This window comes from Delphinus delphis, chromosome 14 (assembly GCF_949987515.2).
Source record: "Delphinus delphis chromosome 14, mDelDel1.2, whole genome shotgun sequence".
Lineage (NCBI taxonomy): Eukaryota > Metazoa > Chordata > Mammalia > Artiodactyla > Delphinidae > Delphinus > Delphinus delphis.
In genome coordinates, this window is record NC_082696.1 from 87,171,602 (window position 1) to 87,191,030 (window position 19,429).

General features: G+C 36.6%; 1 protein-coding gene across 1 annotated transcript in view; it reads left to right on the top strand.

Moving 5' to 3' along the window:
• The window catches only part of EYS (eyes shut homolog), a 1,667,443-nt gene that overhangs the window by 1,133,104 nt on the left and 514,910 nt on the right, over nucleotides 1-19,429 (top strand). The window contains exon 29 of the mRNA XM_060030409.1: nucleotides 18,745-18,974. Coding sequence (XP_059886392.1) covers nucleotides 18,745-18,974 — 230 coding nt within the window. The remainder of the gene's footprint in view (nucleotides 1-18,744; nucleotides 18,975-19,429) is intronic.

The window sequence follows — 19,429 nt, forward strand, 5'->3', positions numbered from 1 at the left end:
TCGGGGTGCTAAGATCCTGCAAGCCACACGGCACGGCCAAAAAAAAAAAAGTCACCAATAATCAAAAAGAATATTGCACAACATTAATTTATATCATTAAATATTTTGCTACCAGTAACTCATTTGTGCAATGATTTTTAATTATCTGTTTAGTAGAACTATTAATAAAAAATAAAAGAGAAAACTAGACAGAGGGAGAAAAGAAAGATGATGATGATGGACAAACTGGTATGCATCATCTCATTTGAGGAAGTTTCTGGTGAGAATATGAACATCTAATCATTTCAGGAACACTTTTTTCGCCCCTAGGTTTTAGGTTTTTGGCAAGAGTAAGTCTCACTTTTTCTCTTAACTTCCACACCTCCCACTCACAACCTAGTTCAAGACTGGCTGGTTTCTGCTTCAACCACCTCTACTGAAATTGCTGTCATCATGGTCAACAATGATGACTTAAATGCCAAAAATAAGTGAACATGTTTCAAACCGCAATTCCTTATCTTCAAAATACTTTATGCTTGATTTTCCACCTAATCCTCTCCAAGTTTTACACTTACTTTATATTGTTTTTTTGTTTGTTTTGTTTTGTTTTGTTTTTCTGTTTTGGTCAAGTCATCATTTTCATCAAATTTCTCTAAAATCTGATAGTCTCCAAAACTTCTCTCTTAGCCCTGCCTCCTTTGGCTTCCTATATGTAATTTCATATATTTACATACCTTCAATCAGTTCTGCAAGGTCCTGACAGGTGTATTGACAGGTGTATCAGTCAGGGTCCAAACTGGAAATAGATGCACAACACGTCACAACATAGGTGATATTTACTTACTAGGTGGCAATGATACAGGGGTGGACGGGGTGTGGTAGAACCACAAGGGACAGTGCAGAAACCACAAGCAAGCAGCTGACAAACTATCACCACGAGGGAAGGAGAGGACGTGGAGGGGCGGTGTCTTCCACTGAGGGATGCAACCAGCTCCAGGTGACCTCAGAGATGGTTCCGCAAGAGCCAATACTATGCTAACCTCAGTCTCCTGCTTCTTTCCCGGCTCTCACTAGGGACCCCCATTGGGCCAAATAAACCAAAGCCAGAGAGCACTGGAGCCCCATTGATGTAGCCAAGAGGTGGGGTTCCCTGGACGTAGACCATGGTGAGCAAACCAAAGGGAGAGTCTGGAAAAGCCAACTGAAGTATCTGCTAGAGCAAATGGACGTGCCTTCTTGTTGTGTGGCTAGTTTATGATCACTCACAGACACAGTGTTTTCCAAACCAACATGTCCTGAGAAACGTGATATATCTTTTATTTTTTTATTTTTATTTATTATTATTATTATTATTTTTTTTTTTGCGGTATGCAGGCCTCTCACCGCTGTGGCCTCTCCCATTGCGGAGCACAGGCTCCGGACGCGCAGGCTCAGCAGCCATGGCTCACAGGCCCAGCCGCTCCGCGGCATGTGGGATCCTCCCAGACCGGGGCACGAACCCGTGTCCCCTGCATCGGCAGGCGGACTCCCAACCACTGCGCCACCAGGGAAGCCCCTTGCCTTTTTGATAATAGGACAATCAGGGAAAATTGTACTGTGATTGACTACTTTTTTTTTTTTTTTTTTGCGGTACGCGGGCCTCTCACTGTTGTGGCCTCTCCCGTTGCAGAGCACAGGCTCTGGACGCGCAGGCTCAGCGGCCATGACTCACGGATCCAGCCGCTCCGCGGCATGTGGGATCTTCCCGGACCGGGGCACGAACCCGTGTCCCCTGCATCGGCAGGCGGACTCTCAACCACTGTGCCACCAGGGAAGCCCATCTTTTAAAATAATGGGATGTTAGTTTGAAAACATGGACACAGGGCTGCAGGAGGGAGTTACGTTGTAGGAAGAAGGCAAATAACTGTTCAATCAGGGGCTCCCAGGCACAGAGCCACAGGCCATCGCCAATTTCTAAAATCTGGCTTTCTTGCACCAGACTTCCTATAACACAGAAACTGAATGAAAAGTTTACACAGAGTTCAGCCCCCAGAATGAGAGATGAGGGGGAGTGAAGCAGAGGGGAAAGAGGATGAACAGGAAGGGGTGTGTCCCTGAGGGGACCACAACTTCATGACAGTCACTGCTGATTGTTCAGCCCTGCGGGGCATCTGAAGACAGGCTTACACATGACTGCACAGCAGAACTGTCTTTGTGGGGAGAAGGGAGATGAATTTACCTACTCACCCCCTCTCTCTGCCCCTGCCGCCAGCTGGGTAAAGCCCTTCCCTCTAGGGATCAACTCCCCTGCACCTACAAGTTGCCTTGGCAACCACTGGAGTCAGATATGGAGGAAGCCAGAGCCAGGGGTCCCGGGTTCCGGGTGCAGTGGTCCCTCCAGCCTAGATGGGTGTCACGTGAGGCATCATTCAGTGCAGGCCTGATACTCCTCTCAGGACGTGAAAGCTGAAAAGACAGTGGTGCTCTCCCCATGGTTGTCAGAAATCCTAAGAAAATACGTAAGACTTAAGAAATCATTTGTGGTGTTTGTCGTGGCATCAGTAGCGACTGAGACCATAACTCTGGTGACATGAAGAGTGCAAGCCTGTGTCAGCCATTCTCACGAGAAAGCTGATGTATAAAGCGTGAGGCCTGCTTATCACTTACCACACACACACACACAAATGTGCTTTCAAACGCTGACATTTAAATCTGGACATATCACTCCACTCTGCATAAAACCTGCCAATACTTGCAAAAGTGTCTCTCAGGAATCTTTGCGGTGTGCAATTAAAGGCCGAAAACAGTGAACGAATACAGATATCTGCCTCGCTCTAGTAGCAGTGCTAAGAAAACTTCATTAAAATGTTATGTTTTGTCTTAAGCCATGCAAATATTAATTATTAACTAAAGGATTAAAGCATACATTAATTAACTTTGAGGAATACGGATGCTCCCAGAAACTACCCGATGTTTACCTTATGGATCCCAGGCGTCATGGCGTATAGTTAAAAGCGTTGACATATAGAACAAAGTCCAAGCTTCTCAACATGATATGTAATGGCCTTTCTGATCAAGACCCTGCACACTTATTCAACCATTTCACAAACACAATGCCATCAAAGGACTGAGTGGGCACACCAAATACATTGAAGAGGGAAGAAATACATAAAATCCCTGAACTTACAGTTCGATTCTAGGGAAAACATACAAATAAATAAGCTGCAGTACAGGGTGATAAGACTTCTAATAAAAGTACAGGCGGCTAAATACATAGGATGTGTGTCTAAATTGGACTTGAGTGTCAAGCAAGTCATCCTAGAAGAACCATCTTCTAAGTTAAGAATTTAAGTACAAATAGGCATCAATTAGGGAAAGTAGGACAAAACAAAGGAGAACAAATTGTTTGAAGCTGAGATTAAAGGTGAGATTGCTCAGGAGGTAGAACCAGCTTACAGAGGGCTTTGAGAGCCAGGGAATCAGATTACACCAGATCCTGAGAGCAAGGAGGAGTCTGATGTTCTGAGAAGGGGGTGATGTGCTCAGGTTCACATTTTGACATGATCACCCTCACTGCACTGCAGCAAATAAGTTGACAGGATTCAGGCTGGAGACAATGAAACTCACTGGATTGTGTTTGCAGTCACCTAGGCAAGAACTGATGCTAGTGCAAAACGGGCTGAGTTTAGAGATACATACCTGTGGGTTGAAGAGATCCTTGTGATGGGGTGGATGTGTGCCTCAAGGATGAAGGAGTACAAGGATCATTCTAGGTTTCTAATTTGAGTTTTGGCTGTGTGGGAGAACCACTCATGAAAGAGGGTAGGGTTTAAGGGATGGAGAGCGGGGAGAGCCCAGGTGACTGTGGACCATTCAAAGGGAGCCGCACACTTGCATGTACAGCTCGGATCTAAAGCTCTGAAGGGAAACTGGAACTTCTCAACACCTTTAAGACAAAATATTCAAAAGCTAGCATTTCAGATATTTAAACCATAATCTCATCTCAATTTATATTGACTTCCAACCCATTCTCTATAACGTATAAAAATTTCCAACTATACCAATAATGGAAATATTTCACATGCTGTTTTTTCAGCCTAGGACAGCTGCTGCCACCTAAGACCTTGTCTCTAGTCTTCAGGATTTAGATCAGTTGACCTCCTCTTGAAGCCTCATTAAATTCTTGTTGCGACTTAATTTCTTCCTTCAGAAGCTCATCCAAACTTACCTTATTTGTCCATACCAGTCTGACTCACCTCACCCAAGCTTCTTAACGGTGTCTGACCAAATAACATTTCCACACTCACTACTTGGCACATAGTAGGCAAACAATAAATATATATGGAATTAATGGAATAGATATCCACACTTTACTATTTCTGCCAAACATAATCATAATAGCAGTTTTATAGTAAAAAAAAATAGAGGACAGAAATAATAAATGGAGCCTTACTTTGGAAGAACCACCCTTCTGCTTGCTTTCTTGGCTGGAAGAGAAGTCACAACTATGAAAAATGTGTTCTTTATAATTTCTCTTGTGTTGTGTCTCAGTGTTGGTACCACGGTTGTTCTCCTTTAAGTGAGTTCTTCCTAGCACCCCTGAAGGTACTTTAACACACCCAGGAAAATAAGGCCTCAGATACATAGACAGCGGATGCAGCCCCCATTTATTATTGGTTATCGACATCTGCTACACCATAATGCCCTGCAGTCCATTTTTTCTCACCTGGTATTGACAGCTCTGATGGTTCTCTGAAATGTGATGTTAAAATTTATAGAAATTATGAAGTTAAACCACTTGAAATGTTATTAAACATATCTATCTTTTTTGAGATAAGCGCAAGATTACAAAGACTATTTTAAGGCATCACATTCGAGTGTACAGGAAGTGATGGTGCATAGACCATCTCCGCTGTCCTGAGTATGTTGCCAGTTAAAGCCAATCGCCCAGCTTCCCACAGACAAGCCATTAATAGGTGTTCATATCAGACAAGGCTAAATCTATTGTATTAGTGATATAACATGTGTTTAAGAGTGTTTAAGAACAAGATGAGATAGACGATGCTATTTTATTATCTGTGACTATTCTTTGCTTTGGCACCTTTTGATCTACTTCTTTGTTTTCTAAGGGAATCTAATGTTTTTATTGAAGAGATTAATCTGTGCACATAACTGAACATTCTTTTCTATTCCATGGTTTGTATAAAGGAAAAATAATATGCCAAACATTTCTAAAATTAATGAAAGATACAGCCCTACTTGGATCTTTCCTTAGGACTTAAATGGAAATTGATTTAGGGTGCTGAGTGCACAGGCTTGTTCTCTGTACTACAGTAGCGTTTTAGTTAATAATCTTATATTTGAATTTGAGTTTAATTTTTTGTGTGAATACTTGTCTAAGATTCCAAAACTAATTTATCACATTCTTCACAGCAATCAGAAACCAAAGACTGCCTTTTAGTGTAAGCTATCATGTGTTGAAAGTAAAATTATTGTGTCTAATATTTTTATTTAACCTCTTGAATTTGGAAATGAACATTTTCCTATCATTGCTTCAGTTATTTGTGGCTCTACTTTATTAGGCCTAATATGTTAAAATAAGTGTCTTAATTCGTTCCCCTAATACAGTAGTCATTTGTAATAACTGCATGGTTTTCTTTTTAGAGAAATGATTATACCCCTTGGCCACATCGCTGGCAATTCTGCTAACTGCCCCCAGGTAAATGATGACATTCAGGGGTGTGATTTCATGACCCAACTGAGCAAGAATGTAATTAAATGGATCAATGTTTATTTATAAAAGATGTATCTTATTGACTTCTCACGCAAAATGGTGATATAAATTCACGTGCCCAAGTTTCTTCTCTCCCAGATAGCCAAAGAAATATTTTCTTAAGTCAAAAATCTATCATTTCTGGGAAAAGGGGATAGGTGCTACTAGGAATTTCTGGAAGATATCATCCAGTTAGACCAAAAATGAGATAATTTTTGCCCAGCATGAAGTTTATATCTTCCATCTCACTAAAAGTTATTGTTGTTATTGTTCATTCAGTTACCCAAACCCCATACCTAAGACTCACCTACACTTGCTCTCTTTCCCCCTGGACTAGACATTCTCTGCTTCATTTCCAGATATACTCTCTCCATCTCTTTCTACCTTGCTTCTTATTCTGGGAGGCTGACTTCTAGGGGCTACAACTACCCAGCTCCCCTTGGCCTCTGACTTGTAAATATGTTGGGCCAGTGAGATGACAGGACACAGAAGGAGTAGAAAGAGGAAGAAATCTATTTATTCTCCACTCTCTCTCAGCTGGATGTAAATTTGTGGTGGCCGCATGCTTGTCTCTAAGACCACAGCCTCTTACACCTACATCTTTGTCCACAGTACAGAAGGTATTTCACTTGCTTGCGCATTCAGGTCCAATGACAGTAGCAGAGTGTACTCCTGGGACACTTCTCTATCTCTTGCTGATTTTCTTAAACTTTTCCAACTTGAAAATTGTCTCTTCATTAAAATCACCTCATTTACCCTTTCTGAATGTGTCTCTATTTTCTGAGAGGCCCCGACTGATATACATCTCATGTATAAAATTGATCCCAAGGTCCTTTTAGAAATCAAGTGTTGTGACTTTGTTCAGTTAACACTTGTTAAGGAGAACCCCAGGAGTTGGACAGTGAACTGTGGTTCAACAAAAGATCACAATGGAATTGAAATAGAGAAGTTTATTGCTCACAGGCCCTTGAAAACCATGCAGGGAGCTCAAGGCAGGATTCAGGCAGAGAGAGAAGTAGGACCTGGGGCACACGCCTTTATTAGTGTACACAGGGGGAATGTATTGGGGTTCCTGGGCTAAAGCCAGATGGGTCAATTCAAACCCAAAACAGCAGGGTTTGGTAAGTTCCCTGTGGATCTTATCTAAGGGGCAAGGAAGGGAAAGGCTCTGGGGGGGGATGGGGAGACTGCTCACCACAAGCATGTCATCTTTACTGGTGCCCCTGCCAGCTGCTGTCTAGGACGTGCACTCATGGGAAGGGCCAGTGTCAGTTCAAGGACCCTGGAGGCAGCTTGGCCATGCAACGTGGTTGCCAAGGCAGCAGTATTACGGAGCAGTTTAACTAAACTCTCAACACGAAATTTCTCTTAAATTTGTAGAGAAGTGAAGAGTTTCTACATCCCCAATAACATTCTCTTAATTCAAGTCCCTGATTACTTTCATTCTTATAATACTTCAGTTTCTTCCAACTACTTCTCCTTTACAAACCACCTCCACACTAAAACTTTTATGAGAGTTCAAAAACAGACGTGGGTCATCAATGTTCTGCTCCAATGACTTCATGTTGCCTTAAAATGTTGCCAACAAGTCTCCCCATAATCCAGCCTTTGCCTGTCTCCCAAGATTCATCGATTCTCTCTCTCTCTCTCTCTCTGACAAACATACACACTCTGTAGCTGCTTTCATGGCAGACCACTTGCAATTCTCCTCACTTGCTGTCTCTTTCTTTGGGGCTTAAACACCCCCTGATGGGGCTCTGAGGGCCCTCCCACCATCCTTCTCCAGCCAACTCCATCTGGCCTTTTAGGACTCAGCTGTAACCCTCGTGAGGAAGCTTTTCCTCATAGTCCTTGCTCCATTACCTTCCCACAGCATCTATCCATGACCCTGTCCTTGGTATGTCCCCTCTTGTCTCCTCCCACAAGTGTAAAAATTTTGAAAATTTTAGTTCAAGATTCAGACTCTATGGGTTCAAATCCATTTCTACCATATATTTGCCTCAAGACCTTGAGCAACTTTATTAAGTGTGTATCTCTGTTTTCTCATCCTTAAATTTAGGAAAATAAAGTCATGTTTCTGTATTCTTGTGAGAATTAAATTATATTAGCACATTTGAAACAAGTAGAGCAGAGCTAGGTTTACAGTTGGCTCTCGATGCATTACGCAGGTTTGCAATTGCCTATTTTTTCTCAACCCCACAAAACTGAAAGTTCATAAAAAGAGGGCCAGGTTCTACTGATCACCATGTCATCTTGATTAGTGAGTGTTGGTGCACAGAGAGAAATCTATAAGTCCTTGTAGGTTGAATAAATAAATGAATGAATGAAGAGGCGTGAATTCTGGTTTGATGGGCATGCCTTCTCTCTTGGCTACTCCTCATTTTTAAAGTCCTGGCTGGTAACTTCTAGGTTCACATTCCTTACAGGAATCCTTTCCATGAAATAAACACCTTGGGGCTCCTATGAACCTCAGAAAACCCCTCTCTCCTTATAAGACTAGAAGATAAACTTGAATTTGTCTTTACCAGTGCACACGTTCTTACAACCGCTGGGTTAAGTCCCTGGCTTTAATCATGACACCTTGATTGTCAGCTTATCATTCTCTAATTTAGATGCACTTTCCAGTTAATATGTAATTACACATTTTTAATCCTGGCTGATAATTTAGAATACTCTTCGTCCCTGTAGGTTTATGTTAATTTTGAAGTATTCCACAGTAGTACCTCTCCATAATGGAGGAAATAAATTAAATTTAATTAATATAATAACTGTTCCCATTTGACATAAAATGCTTACTAAAAATACTGTGTATTTATGTATATCTTATTCTTCAAAAGTATTCAAACTTCAATGATTTCTAAATCTAAATGTAGTCACTAAGCAAAAATACATTCTTAGTCAAAACTACTGTTTTTATAAATTGTAGATTTAATTTGATCTCAAAAATGTAAACAGTATCAGCATTAGAATATGAATTTATATATTACTTTAAGGATCCATGATATAGAGTTCAGTTTCCATAAAGATCCATTACATTTTATATTTAAAAATGATTTGCTTCTTTTTATGTTATATCTCAGAATATATCGATGGATTAGAAAATTTATAAAGTAAAGAAATACATCTTTATCGATGACTATATGTCAGAACTATGTGAAGTATTGATACTTAAGTAAATAATAAATAAAGTTGCTTTAAGGTTTTAAGTTCCAAAAATTAGATATAATCATAGAAAAATAATTGTGTTCTATAGTACAAGTATACAAGAATAATATTAAACATTTTTTAAAGATTGCAAACTGTACACACATGTCTAAGTCTACTTTCACCGAGAATCTATCCAAAATACAAAACATAAAGACATGCACATGTACACATTCAGATTCTGCATTCATATACACCCATGTTGAAAAGCAATAGCACCTTCCTTTAACAGACATGCATTTTGAGAAATTCCTGGAAGCTTAAAGAAAAAAATTGGGGGTAGTGTGGCAGCTGAAAAAAACATTCCAGCTACAGGACAGACATAAAATATACACTAAATTAGATTAAAGGTTTTAAATAAATTACTAAAATGCCAAAATCATGAGAAAAACCTTTACAGCACCCCCCATAAAGGAAAGAAGGAAGGAAGGAAGAAAAAAGTAAAGACAAGGAAAAAAGAAAACAAAATGATCCTGAAGGTAATTTTCCTGACTACGCCTCACTTTTAGTGAGAAGGAAAACAACCTTCCACTAATTGTGCTTAATACCATATTATGTATAGTACGATATAATACATTATATATATATATATGGCACATAAACATATGTATAATACATAATAATTATGTATAATACTATAACAGCAAACTAAACTAGCCCAATGTGGAGGTCTGTGGCCCAGACCTGTATAACATTCACTTATTCAAAATATTTATTGAGCAGTGACTTGGTCCAGGAACTGTCATAAATGTGCCACCTTCTAGTTACTCAAAAATCTTAAAGAAAAATTCATCTTATAGTGTTTCCGCCTTGAAGTTCAGCATCTTCATGAGAGGGCAAAACAAACACAAGTCTGATTTGGGGAAGTGTCTTATACTTAGGCCTCTAATTATTCTCACAGATATAATTGCAGAGATTATAAGCCTACAGTGAAAAATGACAAGGCGCTTGAGGAGATATAAAAAGCAATGTGGGAGAGGAGTTAGCAGAAAGAAGAGGAGGTGACTTAGATCTGCAAGGACCAGATATTTTTATTACCAGACACAAAATAAAAAGCTCAATGCCTGATTTTTTAAGAAATAAAAGAGGGAAATTAAAGTAATGTAAGGAAAACGATACCATGAAAACTGAGTAGAGTGTTTTAAAATATAAGCAAACAGAATATCAAAAAGTAAAAACATAATAATTTAAATTTTAAAAATGGACAAGTTAAACAGCAATTAGAGCAGTAAAGAGAATTAATGAACAGCATAATATATCTGAAGAAATTACTATGAATCAAGAGAGAGGGAGATGCAAAAAGAGCAGAGAATGTGAAGGATAAAATGAGGAAATTTTGTTTTGTGTAATAAATGTTTTAACAGGATCATATAGAGTGAATGTGGGAAAGCTATAATTTTTCCAGAATAGATAAAAAATGGAAGTCCTTCAAATAGAAAAGACCACTGGAAAAAAACTAAGCTAGATGAATGAAAATAATTCCATCCTTAACACAGCACAGTGAAAAACCACTAGCCAACAAAGACAAAGGGAATTTCCTACAAGAATCTGGAGAAGAAAGACAGTTTCTTACTAAAGAAGGAGATTTGGAGTTTAATGTTCAACAAGAACAACAGGAAAACATGACAAAATGCTCAGAAAGACCTGGAAATCTTATTTGAAAAGACATAAAATAGATCATTATCTATCATATATAATTATCTCCTATAAATTGATAAGTAAAAACAATCTGAAAAAAGTAAGGAAAGTACGTATCTTAGTGATTTAAAATAGATAAAATGTAAATGACAAATAATATATTAAAAATTGTTAAAGAAGATGAAACAACAGTGATAAATGATAATTCTCATTTATCAGATATATAACCAATTAAATTAATAGTATTTAATTTTAATGATATTTAATGACATTTAATCACGATTTAATTTTAATGAGGAATTGAGGAAAATAACAATCCAAAACTATTGAGGAGCTTAATTTTGTACAGGCTTTAATAACATATATATTAAAGTACAAATTTAGCATATTTATTTGACCCAATAAGTTTCACCTCTAGATATTTATTCTTCAAGTATATTCATAAGTGTTCATAAGATATTTGTACAGTGAATTCACTGCAGTATTTATAATTGAAAAAATATATTGAAAATATACTGACAAATGTTTATCTATAGGGAAATGTTTAAATACCTTTACACTAAGAACTTCTCCTATTAAAATGTCTAAGGTTTATCTATATATAATGACAATAAAAGATCACCAAGATATTTTGTAACTGAAAGTGAAGAAAAAATTGCAAGTCTTTTTTTGCTATAATTTTATTTAATAACAGTATTTAGAACATGATATCCATGGCAGAAGTTATCTAGATTCACCAAGCTAGTTTTTCTGCCTTCCTGGGTACATGGCTAGATTTTTTTCCCCCATGTTCCCTTGCAGTGGGTGACCAAGTCCTGGCCTATGGGTAGAGTGAAATGGTGTAAGATTCTCCGTGCTCCCTCTTCCCCCCTTGTTTATCCTGATTGGTATCTAGGTATCTGCACTTGACACTGAAGGCTACCTCAAAACCACAGGCTGAGAATCGTGAAGCTTATGTCACCCTGAACATCACTGAACGGCTGCAGGGAACAGAACTCCTGCTTCTACCTTTGCTGACTGAACTTTGTATGAACAAGAAATAAGCTTCTGTGGGCTAGGCTACCAAGATTTCGAGGTGTATCCATTACAGGAGCTAGCGTTACCCTTACTAATACAATTTCACTTGTTTAAAATCTGATAAAGAAAGAAAACTAAATTATATGTCCATATAACTGTATATGTATTTGTACAAAATGGAACACAGATTAATTGCCTCTTGGGTGCAGATTGGCATTGGGTCTGGAGGAGAATATGAATGAAAATGCTCACTTTATGTACCTTTTGTGACACTAGTTATTTGGTGTTATTTCTTTAGGTAGATATGTGTATAATGTTGTTGAAATTTAGTCTAGGGAAGAACCAAAGTAATTCTAAGATGATAATTTTGGAACTGTGTCCTAAGGAAGAAATAAGGTAAAAGTGTACTTCAGGGAAATCCTAGGCTATATGAAAAGCATAAATCATGGAATACTGAAAAAAAATACACTAGAATATGTTTAGAACATACATTGGACATATATTAAGGCATTGCAAACAGATAAAACTGAAAGGTAAATGGAACCAAATCATTGAAGAATATATACTTTCAATTAGGATAATCTTTGGCATGGGAGTAATAAGAACAAGAACAGTGAGGATGGATTAGAAAAAATAGGAACTAAAGTCAGAGGTACTGACAAAGAAATGTGATCATAAAACTAACAAAAGGTAAAGAATCTATAAAGAAGCTATTTTATAATTTAAATAAAAAGGAAGAATAGAATTTGAGATATGGAAGGCAAGGAAAAAAAGAGAAATCCAGGGTTTTGATGACTCTGAATTTCCACATAGGGAGAAAGCATTCCTCTAAGTCTCATCCAGCTTTGGGCTGTGGAATCAGGTCCTGCATGCACTCTGTGATCAAGAACAATCCTCAGTAGGGCTGGCATGAGAAGGGAGACTCAGAATTTATCAAGGGGAGTCCAGCTTTTCAAAAATATCCACTGTAGATACTGAGAAACTGCAGTTTGGAATACCGTGGAGTAAAATTTTTGCATAACTCATGATGATGCTTGAACATCATCATGTAAGAATGACTGGTCTCAAGAACCCTAACTATGAATATGTAAGAGCTAAAGAATAGAAGATTGTGAGAATGAGAAATGAATTATTTTAGTGAGAAAAATTAGACAATGTGAAAACAAGACTTATTTAAATTACACTATTATGTTAATAGTGAATTAACTTGCCTTAAAATGTTAATTTTTATTCAATTAATTATTAGGATATAATTCTTGTTCTATTGCATAATGTTATATTAAAGCAAGAGTAAAGCTTGGGGTTATGTTTGTTTAGATTGATTTTTCCATGTATAATATGTTGCTTTGGTATCTAATTCTTATTTTGAGTGGTAAATGAGATTTTTACATGTAATAACAGTAATTTCACATATTTCCTCTTTTAATATAATTATGCCAATTAAATACATTTTAAACAGCAAACACTTTTCTGTGTTGTTATGCACTCAGATAAAATTATTTTAAAATTTATTAAATCAAACTAAATTTGATTTAATAAATTTTAGAGCTAGTGGAAAATGATAATTTAAATAAAACTTTGAAGCCATATTTCAATAGGGCTCTATTTTATTTTATTAAAAAATCTATTTGATATTATGGTGTTCTCATGATTTTGAGAGTTGAAGTAGGAATTAAATTCTTTGGATTTCTTCCTATTAGCCACCACAGTTAAAACATCACTAAGTATTCTTGGCTATCTGCTTGGGAATCAAAGTCCTAATCACTAAGAAACTCAACAGAAATAGGTATAGAGGTAGATATAGATATAGATATACATGTACATATACATATAGATATGGACATAATAAATACAAGCATGTGAATTTTGATAATACATAAGCAGAAAAATAGATGTATAGAAAGATTGAGTAAGCACTTTGAGTAATTTTTCTAGTACCTTACTCTCAAAGGGAATACTGCTTACCTGCTTACCTGGTCTATTCAGGTGTGATCCAGGATAAAGTAAGAGATATTAGTTAAGCTTGTTCAGAAAACTACTTTTAAAAAGGACTATAGGGAATTCCTTGGCAATCCAGTGGTTAGGACTCAACACTTCCACTGCTGGGGCCCTGGGTTCAATTCCTGGTTGGGGAAGTAGGATCCTGCAAGCCGCATGGTGTGACCATAAATAAATAAATAAATAAATAAATAGTAACTTAAAAAAAATAAAAAGGGCTTTAAAAAGACTACAAAGAGAATGGTTGAGGGAAATGAAGCAACACTTTGGAATAAACCGTTACAGTTTACTAGGTGTTAATGTAAATAAATATATATCTGTGTTATATACATACAAAATTAAATGCACATAATTCTTCTAAGAATATATGTTCCAATGAGCATGTGGTGAAATTAGAATTCTCATATTTTGCTGGTAGGAATGGAAAGTGGTGCAGTTTCTTTGGAAAATAGTTCAGCTGTTGCTCTAAATGTTAAACATGGGATATACGATCAAGCAATTCTACTCCTAGGTATATATACCCAAGAAAATGCAGACAATAACTTGGACATGAATGTTCATAGTAGCATTGTCCATAGTAGGCAAAAGTAAAAACAGCCCAAAATGACCATCAATTAATGAATGGATAAGTAAAATGTCAATAATAAATGGGAATAAAGTTCTTTTACATGCAAAAACATGGATGAACCTTAAAAACATTATGGTAAGTGATGAAGCCCAGCACAAAAGACCACATATTATGTGATTCCATTTATATGATGTCCAAAATTGACAAATCTATAGAGACAGAAAGTAGGCTAAAGGTGGCGCTGATGGATATGGGATTTCTTTGGGGAATGACAAAATATAAAATTATATTGTGGTGATAGTTGCACAACTCTGGATCCATTAAAACTTGCATTTTAAATGGGTTCATTCTAGTTTGTAAATTATATCTTGATATAGCTATTAACATTAATTTATGATCTGGATAACAGGGGGAAAAACCTGAAATAGTTTAAATATATTAACTCCAAACTGATAGAATCAGTGGTGTATATCCAAACAATATAACACTATGCAGATTTTAAAAGGAAAATCAAGAATTGTATTCACTGACAGTGCAGCCTGCTAAGCACAATTTTTAGGTGAAAAAATAAAGAGCAGAATATTCTAGTAGTGAAAAGACAAAGCAGACTGGAATATGAGTGTTTATACTATAATTCTCACTTTTGTAAAAAAAAAGTATCTATACATATTATTTGTAAATCAGGTTTTTTGTTGCCTAGGTTATAACACATTTATTTTACTGCTTTTAAAAATCTGTAATGATTTGAAAACTTTTCTTCCCCTTCACTATTAATAGCCACAAGGTCAAAATTTCTTTAGCTCAGTTTCTTTCTTTCTTTGAATACTTCATCATGATTTTAAAGATTCTCCTTCTCTGCTTGTGAGCAGGTCTTCCAGGATTTACACTTGTGAGCAAGTCCATTCCTCCTTCTAAGAAACTGAGGCCAGACAAGTGTCTCCTGACAAGAAGCAAACCCCTCAAGCTGCTGCCCTCCTCAGGGGATTCCGTAGAGCCCCTGGAAGAGAGGGGCAAAGAGTGGAGGGTCCTCTCCTCCACTGAGAGCTCCCCCCACCCCTGCCCCTGAGATTAGCAATCACTGTCACATCAAGGTGTCTTCCTCTAAGGATCAGGCTTGATTATGAATAAAATTAGCATATCTTATTTAATTATTAATTCATACAGAAAAAGACTCTTGAACACTTAATACTTGTTATAACAGTGACTGGTCCATCACTGTACTTTTGTCTGAAGTTAGCCAAGAGACAATCAAGCAGATTCTTCAGGCTTATTATTTTGGACTTATAGTAAATCAAGTATTTAGTTAAGAAAGACAAAGAAGTTCAATCTTTACAGTACTGTTTATTTTAAAAACAAGTTTGAAAACCCTGAGCCTTGATTTAGTTCTGAGCTCTCATACATTCATGATTTTTAGAATTAAAAAGAACTATAATTTTAGTGCTCCTTTTTCACATTGCTAATTATATTAATATGACTGTCATCAGGTTGTGCTTAATAAACATCTACATGTACTTTATATTTTTAATCTTTTATGTAAAAGTAAGTTAAAATTTAACAACCAGAACAAATATTTTGTTTCTTGTAAAATATATAATAAATTGAATAAATTTTATTTATTTTAATTTTAAATTCTAAAATAGGTAAATTCATGGCATAATTTATAACTAGTGAAAAAATACTGAAAGTCAAGGACTATTAAGAATAATATATCAGATATAAAATTTGATCCTAATAAGATAAAATGTATCTGGTTAATGCAGTTTTCAAATGTTGATTTATGATTCTGACATTTTAATTGATGGATCAATTGATAGTAATTACTTCTGTGTAATCAGTTAGCAACTTAAATGTGCAACACATTGATCTTTTCAGGTGAGACATGTGCTCCCTGAGCAGCTACAGTAGGAGAAAGAACTAGTGACATTTAATTCAGTCTAATTTATTCCTGAGAAAAATGTGATTGACTGCAGTTCATGAAGTCCACAGCAAGAGTTGGAGAAAATGGTGAAATCATTCAGAAACACTAAAACTAAAAATTAAATTAAAACAAGAAATGCTGAGTAATAAATCCCATGTAATTCAAATTAGCATTGCCATTTAACTTGACGGAAGTTACTATATAGGGACAAACATATTGCGAGTACAAATGGGGAGAACTACACTAATCCAATAGAATGAAATCAGAGAAAGTTGATTGTAAAGTTACATCAAAGCTGTTAGATTTTATATTATCTATAAAACTAAAAAGCTATGTAATGGAGTTATGAATTGACCCAAAGATAACCAAATTATTTTTACTTGTTATTTTTCTGGTGAGTGGAGTGATACATTGTATATTTACAAAAATGATTCAAATTCATTTATAAAATATTTATTGGAGAGCTTACTTGGGAACAAGCATTGTTAGGGATATGATGAAGAAAAGATCAGATTGCAGTCCAGAGCAGAAAGAAGAGAGTCAGGCTTAACAACTATAAAAATTAAAATATGGTTATGTTACCTTAAAAAAATGCACAACATAAGAGCTGTGAGTTGAGCTTTCAGTGTCTTACTGAGGACTACAGCCTGGGAGGCAGACTCTCAGCAAGCTCTGAGAAACTGTTCAAAGAGGTAAGGGGAGAGCCAAGACATATATGTATTTTTCACTGGGAAAAAAATATGTAGTCAAACATCAGAAGATCACTGCTACTTACAAAGAACAGACACCTCAAATTAATGATTTTAGTGCTTTTCTGTGTATGGGAAGATGCAAGAATCCGAGCTCACTGAAATCTTTTCTTAGATGTGCATCCTAACTACCTAAGGCCAGTATGCAAAACACAGAATGCTTCCTGTTTTCTCCATCCTGAATTTCCTGAAAGGTGCAGTGTCAGTGGGCAACTGCAGTGGCGAATGGCTTGATCCTTGTAGAACTGGAACACGGGCAACGTTTTCTTTTCTTCACAGTTACAAACTATGATAAACAACATAAAGAAGAATTTCAGGTTGTAAAAGGACTGTAAAACAAAAGAAACTGACCTGCACATTAACATTATTTTCGTAAAATGTTTTTATGAATCATCTATTTCACTTTCCTCAGCTTTTTATCCCAGTAAGTGGACATATGAATACAAAGTAGACACAAAAATAACTGTCTCTAATTGTCACTCAGACAATATTTTTGAACTGACTTCTTTTACCAAGATTTTATAACAGTGTACAAAATAAAGATTTACTCAGATAGTTAAATTGTTGATTATTTTTATTGCAGCAAGATTTTTTACATTTAAAAGATAACTCTCAATGATTTTGTGAAGTGAAAATTTCAATTTGAAAAAGAATAGATATATGTATATGGATAACTGAATCACTTTGTTGTACAACTGAAGGTAACACATCGTTAATCAACTATAATATAAAATAAAAAGTTAAAAATATTCAAAAGCACTGGTTCTCAAACAACACAAAACACTCAGGAGTACAGTGAAGACATTAATTCAACAAATACTTAATAAAGTCTCTACTAAGAATAGGGAATTCTGACAAAATGAGGAATCTGTGTGTGGAAGAAAAATGGAAAAAATAGTGACCAGTGTACATACAACCTAGTAGAAGTATGTACATAAAATAATAATACTACAAGCAGGTGGGAAATATTCTAGCAGTGGTACAATGACGTCATCGAATTTTAGAAAGGTGAGAAACATCAATTTCACCTTGGTGGGCTAAGAGCAACCAACAAGGCTGTGTTGAGGAAATGATGGAGACCTTGACTTGGCACGTTAGATGAAATATACACAGGAATAGAGGAACAACAATGCATAGAAAGTGGTTTGAACAAACTTCAAAAATTAGGAAAGCCCGGGTCTTTAAGGAATAGTAATCTCACTTGGTTTGAGAGAAGTTAAGGTACTTATTAGGAATCATGATAAAACAGGCTGGAAAGCAGAGAGGAATTCGATTATCAAGAGGCTTTGAATGTAAAAGTAAGGAATTTCAATTTACAGTAATTCAAAGGAAATTGGTTTCTGTTCATTAGTTTTTAGGGAAGAAAAAAATTAAACTGGCAGTAAAATTGGTAAAAAAATGAGAGTCATTTGTAGCATATCTTTTGGTTAACTCCTAAAATGAATGAAAGTGACTTTGAAAAATACACATTGCTAGCAATCAACCTAGAAATAGTTCAAGTTCAAGCAGTTTTACCACTAAAATGTCACATGGCCTAAATTCTTCATCTTAGGCTCACATGGTTTAGAAGAGCTGAAGTAGAACTATGTTTAGCCCAAATTTGAATTATTTTACGTTAGAGAACTGACTCAGGCTTGTACAGGCCGATGCATTCAGGTTTCTCAGGACTTTGAGGAAATTAATGAGGCTTCTCAGAAGAAACAAGTATCTTGACTCCACGATTCCCCCACGGTCCCATTTGCAACATTTATAAATCCTACAATTGTAGAACAAACGTGACAATCCTATGTGCCCTCAGCTGAACCTTGGATGACTATTGGTTTTATCTCCCTCTTATTTTAAACCAAAGTTTCTGTTATTTCTATTTAAGTCCTGGCTCTTTTACTTATACTACTTTTTTCTGATCTGTTTATAAATCTAGATCCCAGGATTCTACCCCGTCAGCAACGTCCGCGTCTGTCCCTCCTTCTGGGGCCGCGGAAGGGGCCGGTTCCCCCGGGGCCTCATTCGTCCCCCGCGTGGCGCCGGCCACGTGCCAGGGGCGCGTGTGTCACCACGGGGGCACCTGCCGCACCGTCCTCCTCCCGGGGGGCGTCTTCTCCTTCCAGTGCGACTGTCCGCTCCATTTCACCGGCCGGTTCTGTGAACGAGGTAACCAATCTCCACTATCCTCCTGTATTTCCTTTTCAAAACTTCTCCAGAGGGTGGAAAACAATAGAAACCTATCATAAACACATTGATGGCTATTAGTACAAACAAGAAACATCTGTATAATTTTATTTAAAAACGCATTCTGATAGAACATTTTCAGTTCAGTATTGCAGAACCAACTATAGATATATATATTTTTTTTTCATTAGAACTGCCATTCAGAGTACATTTGCAATCGCCACACAACATAGGAGCTAAAATTCAAATGTAGTGCTATTTAAGGAGTTTCTTTAAAGTTATGGTGCATCCATCCTTTGTCACCATAGAAACAATTAAGTTCTAATTCACATTTTTATCGCTTAATTGTTAATCAAATCGCTTCTTTATATTTCAAAAGCAGATCCCCGTATTGAAGTTATTTTGGTGTTTAAGAAGAGCACATTATTTTTCTGATG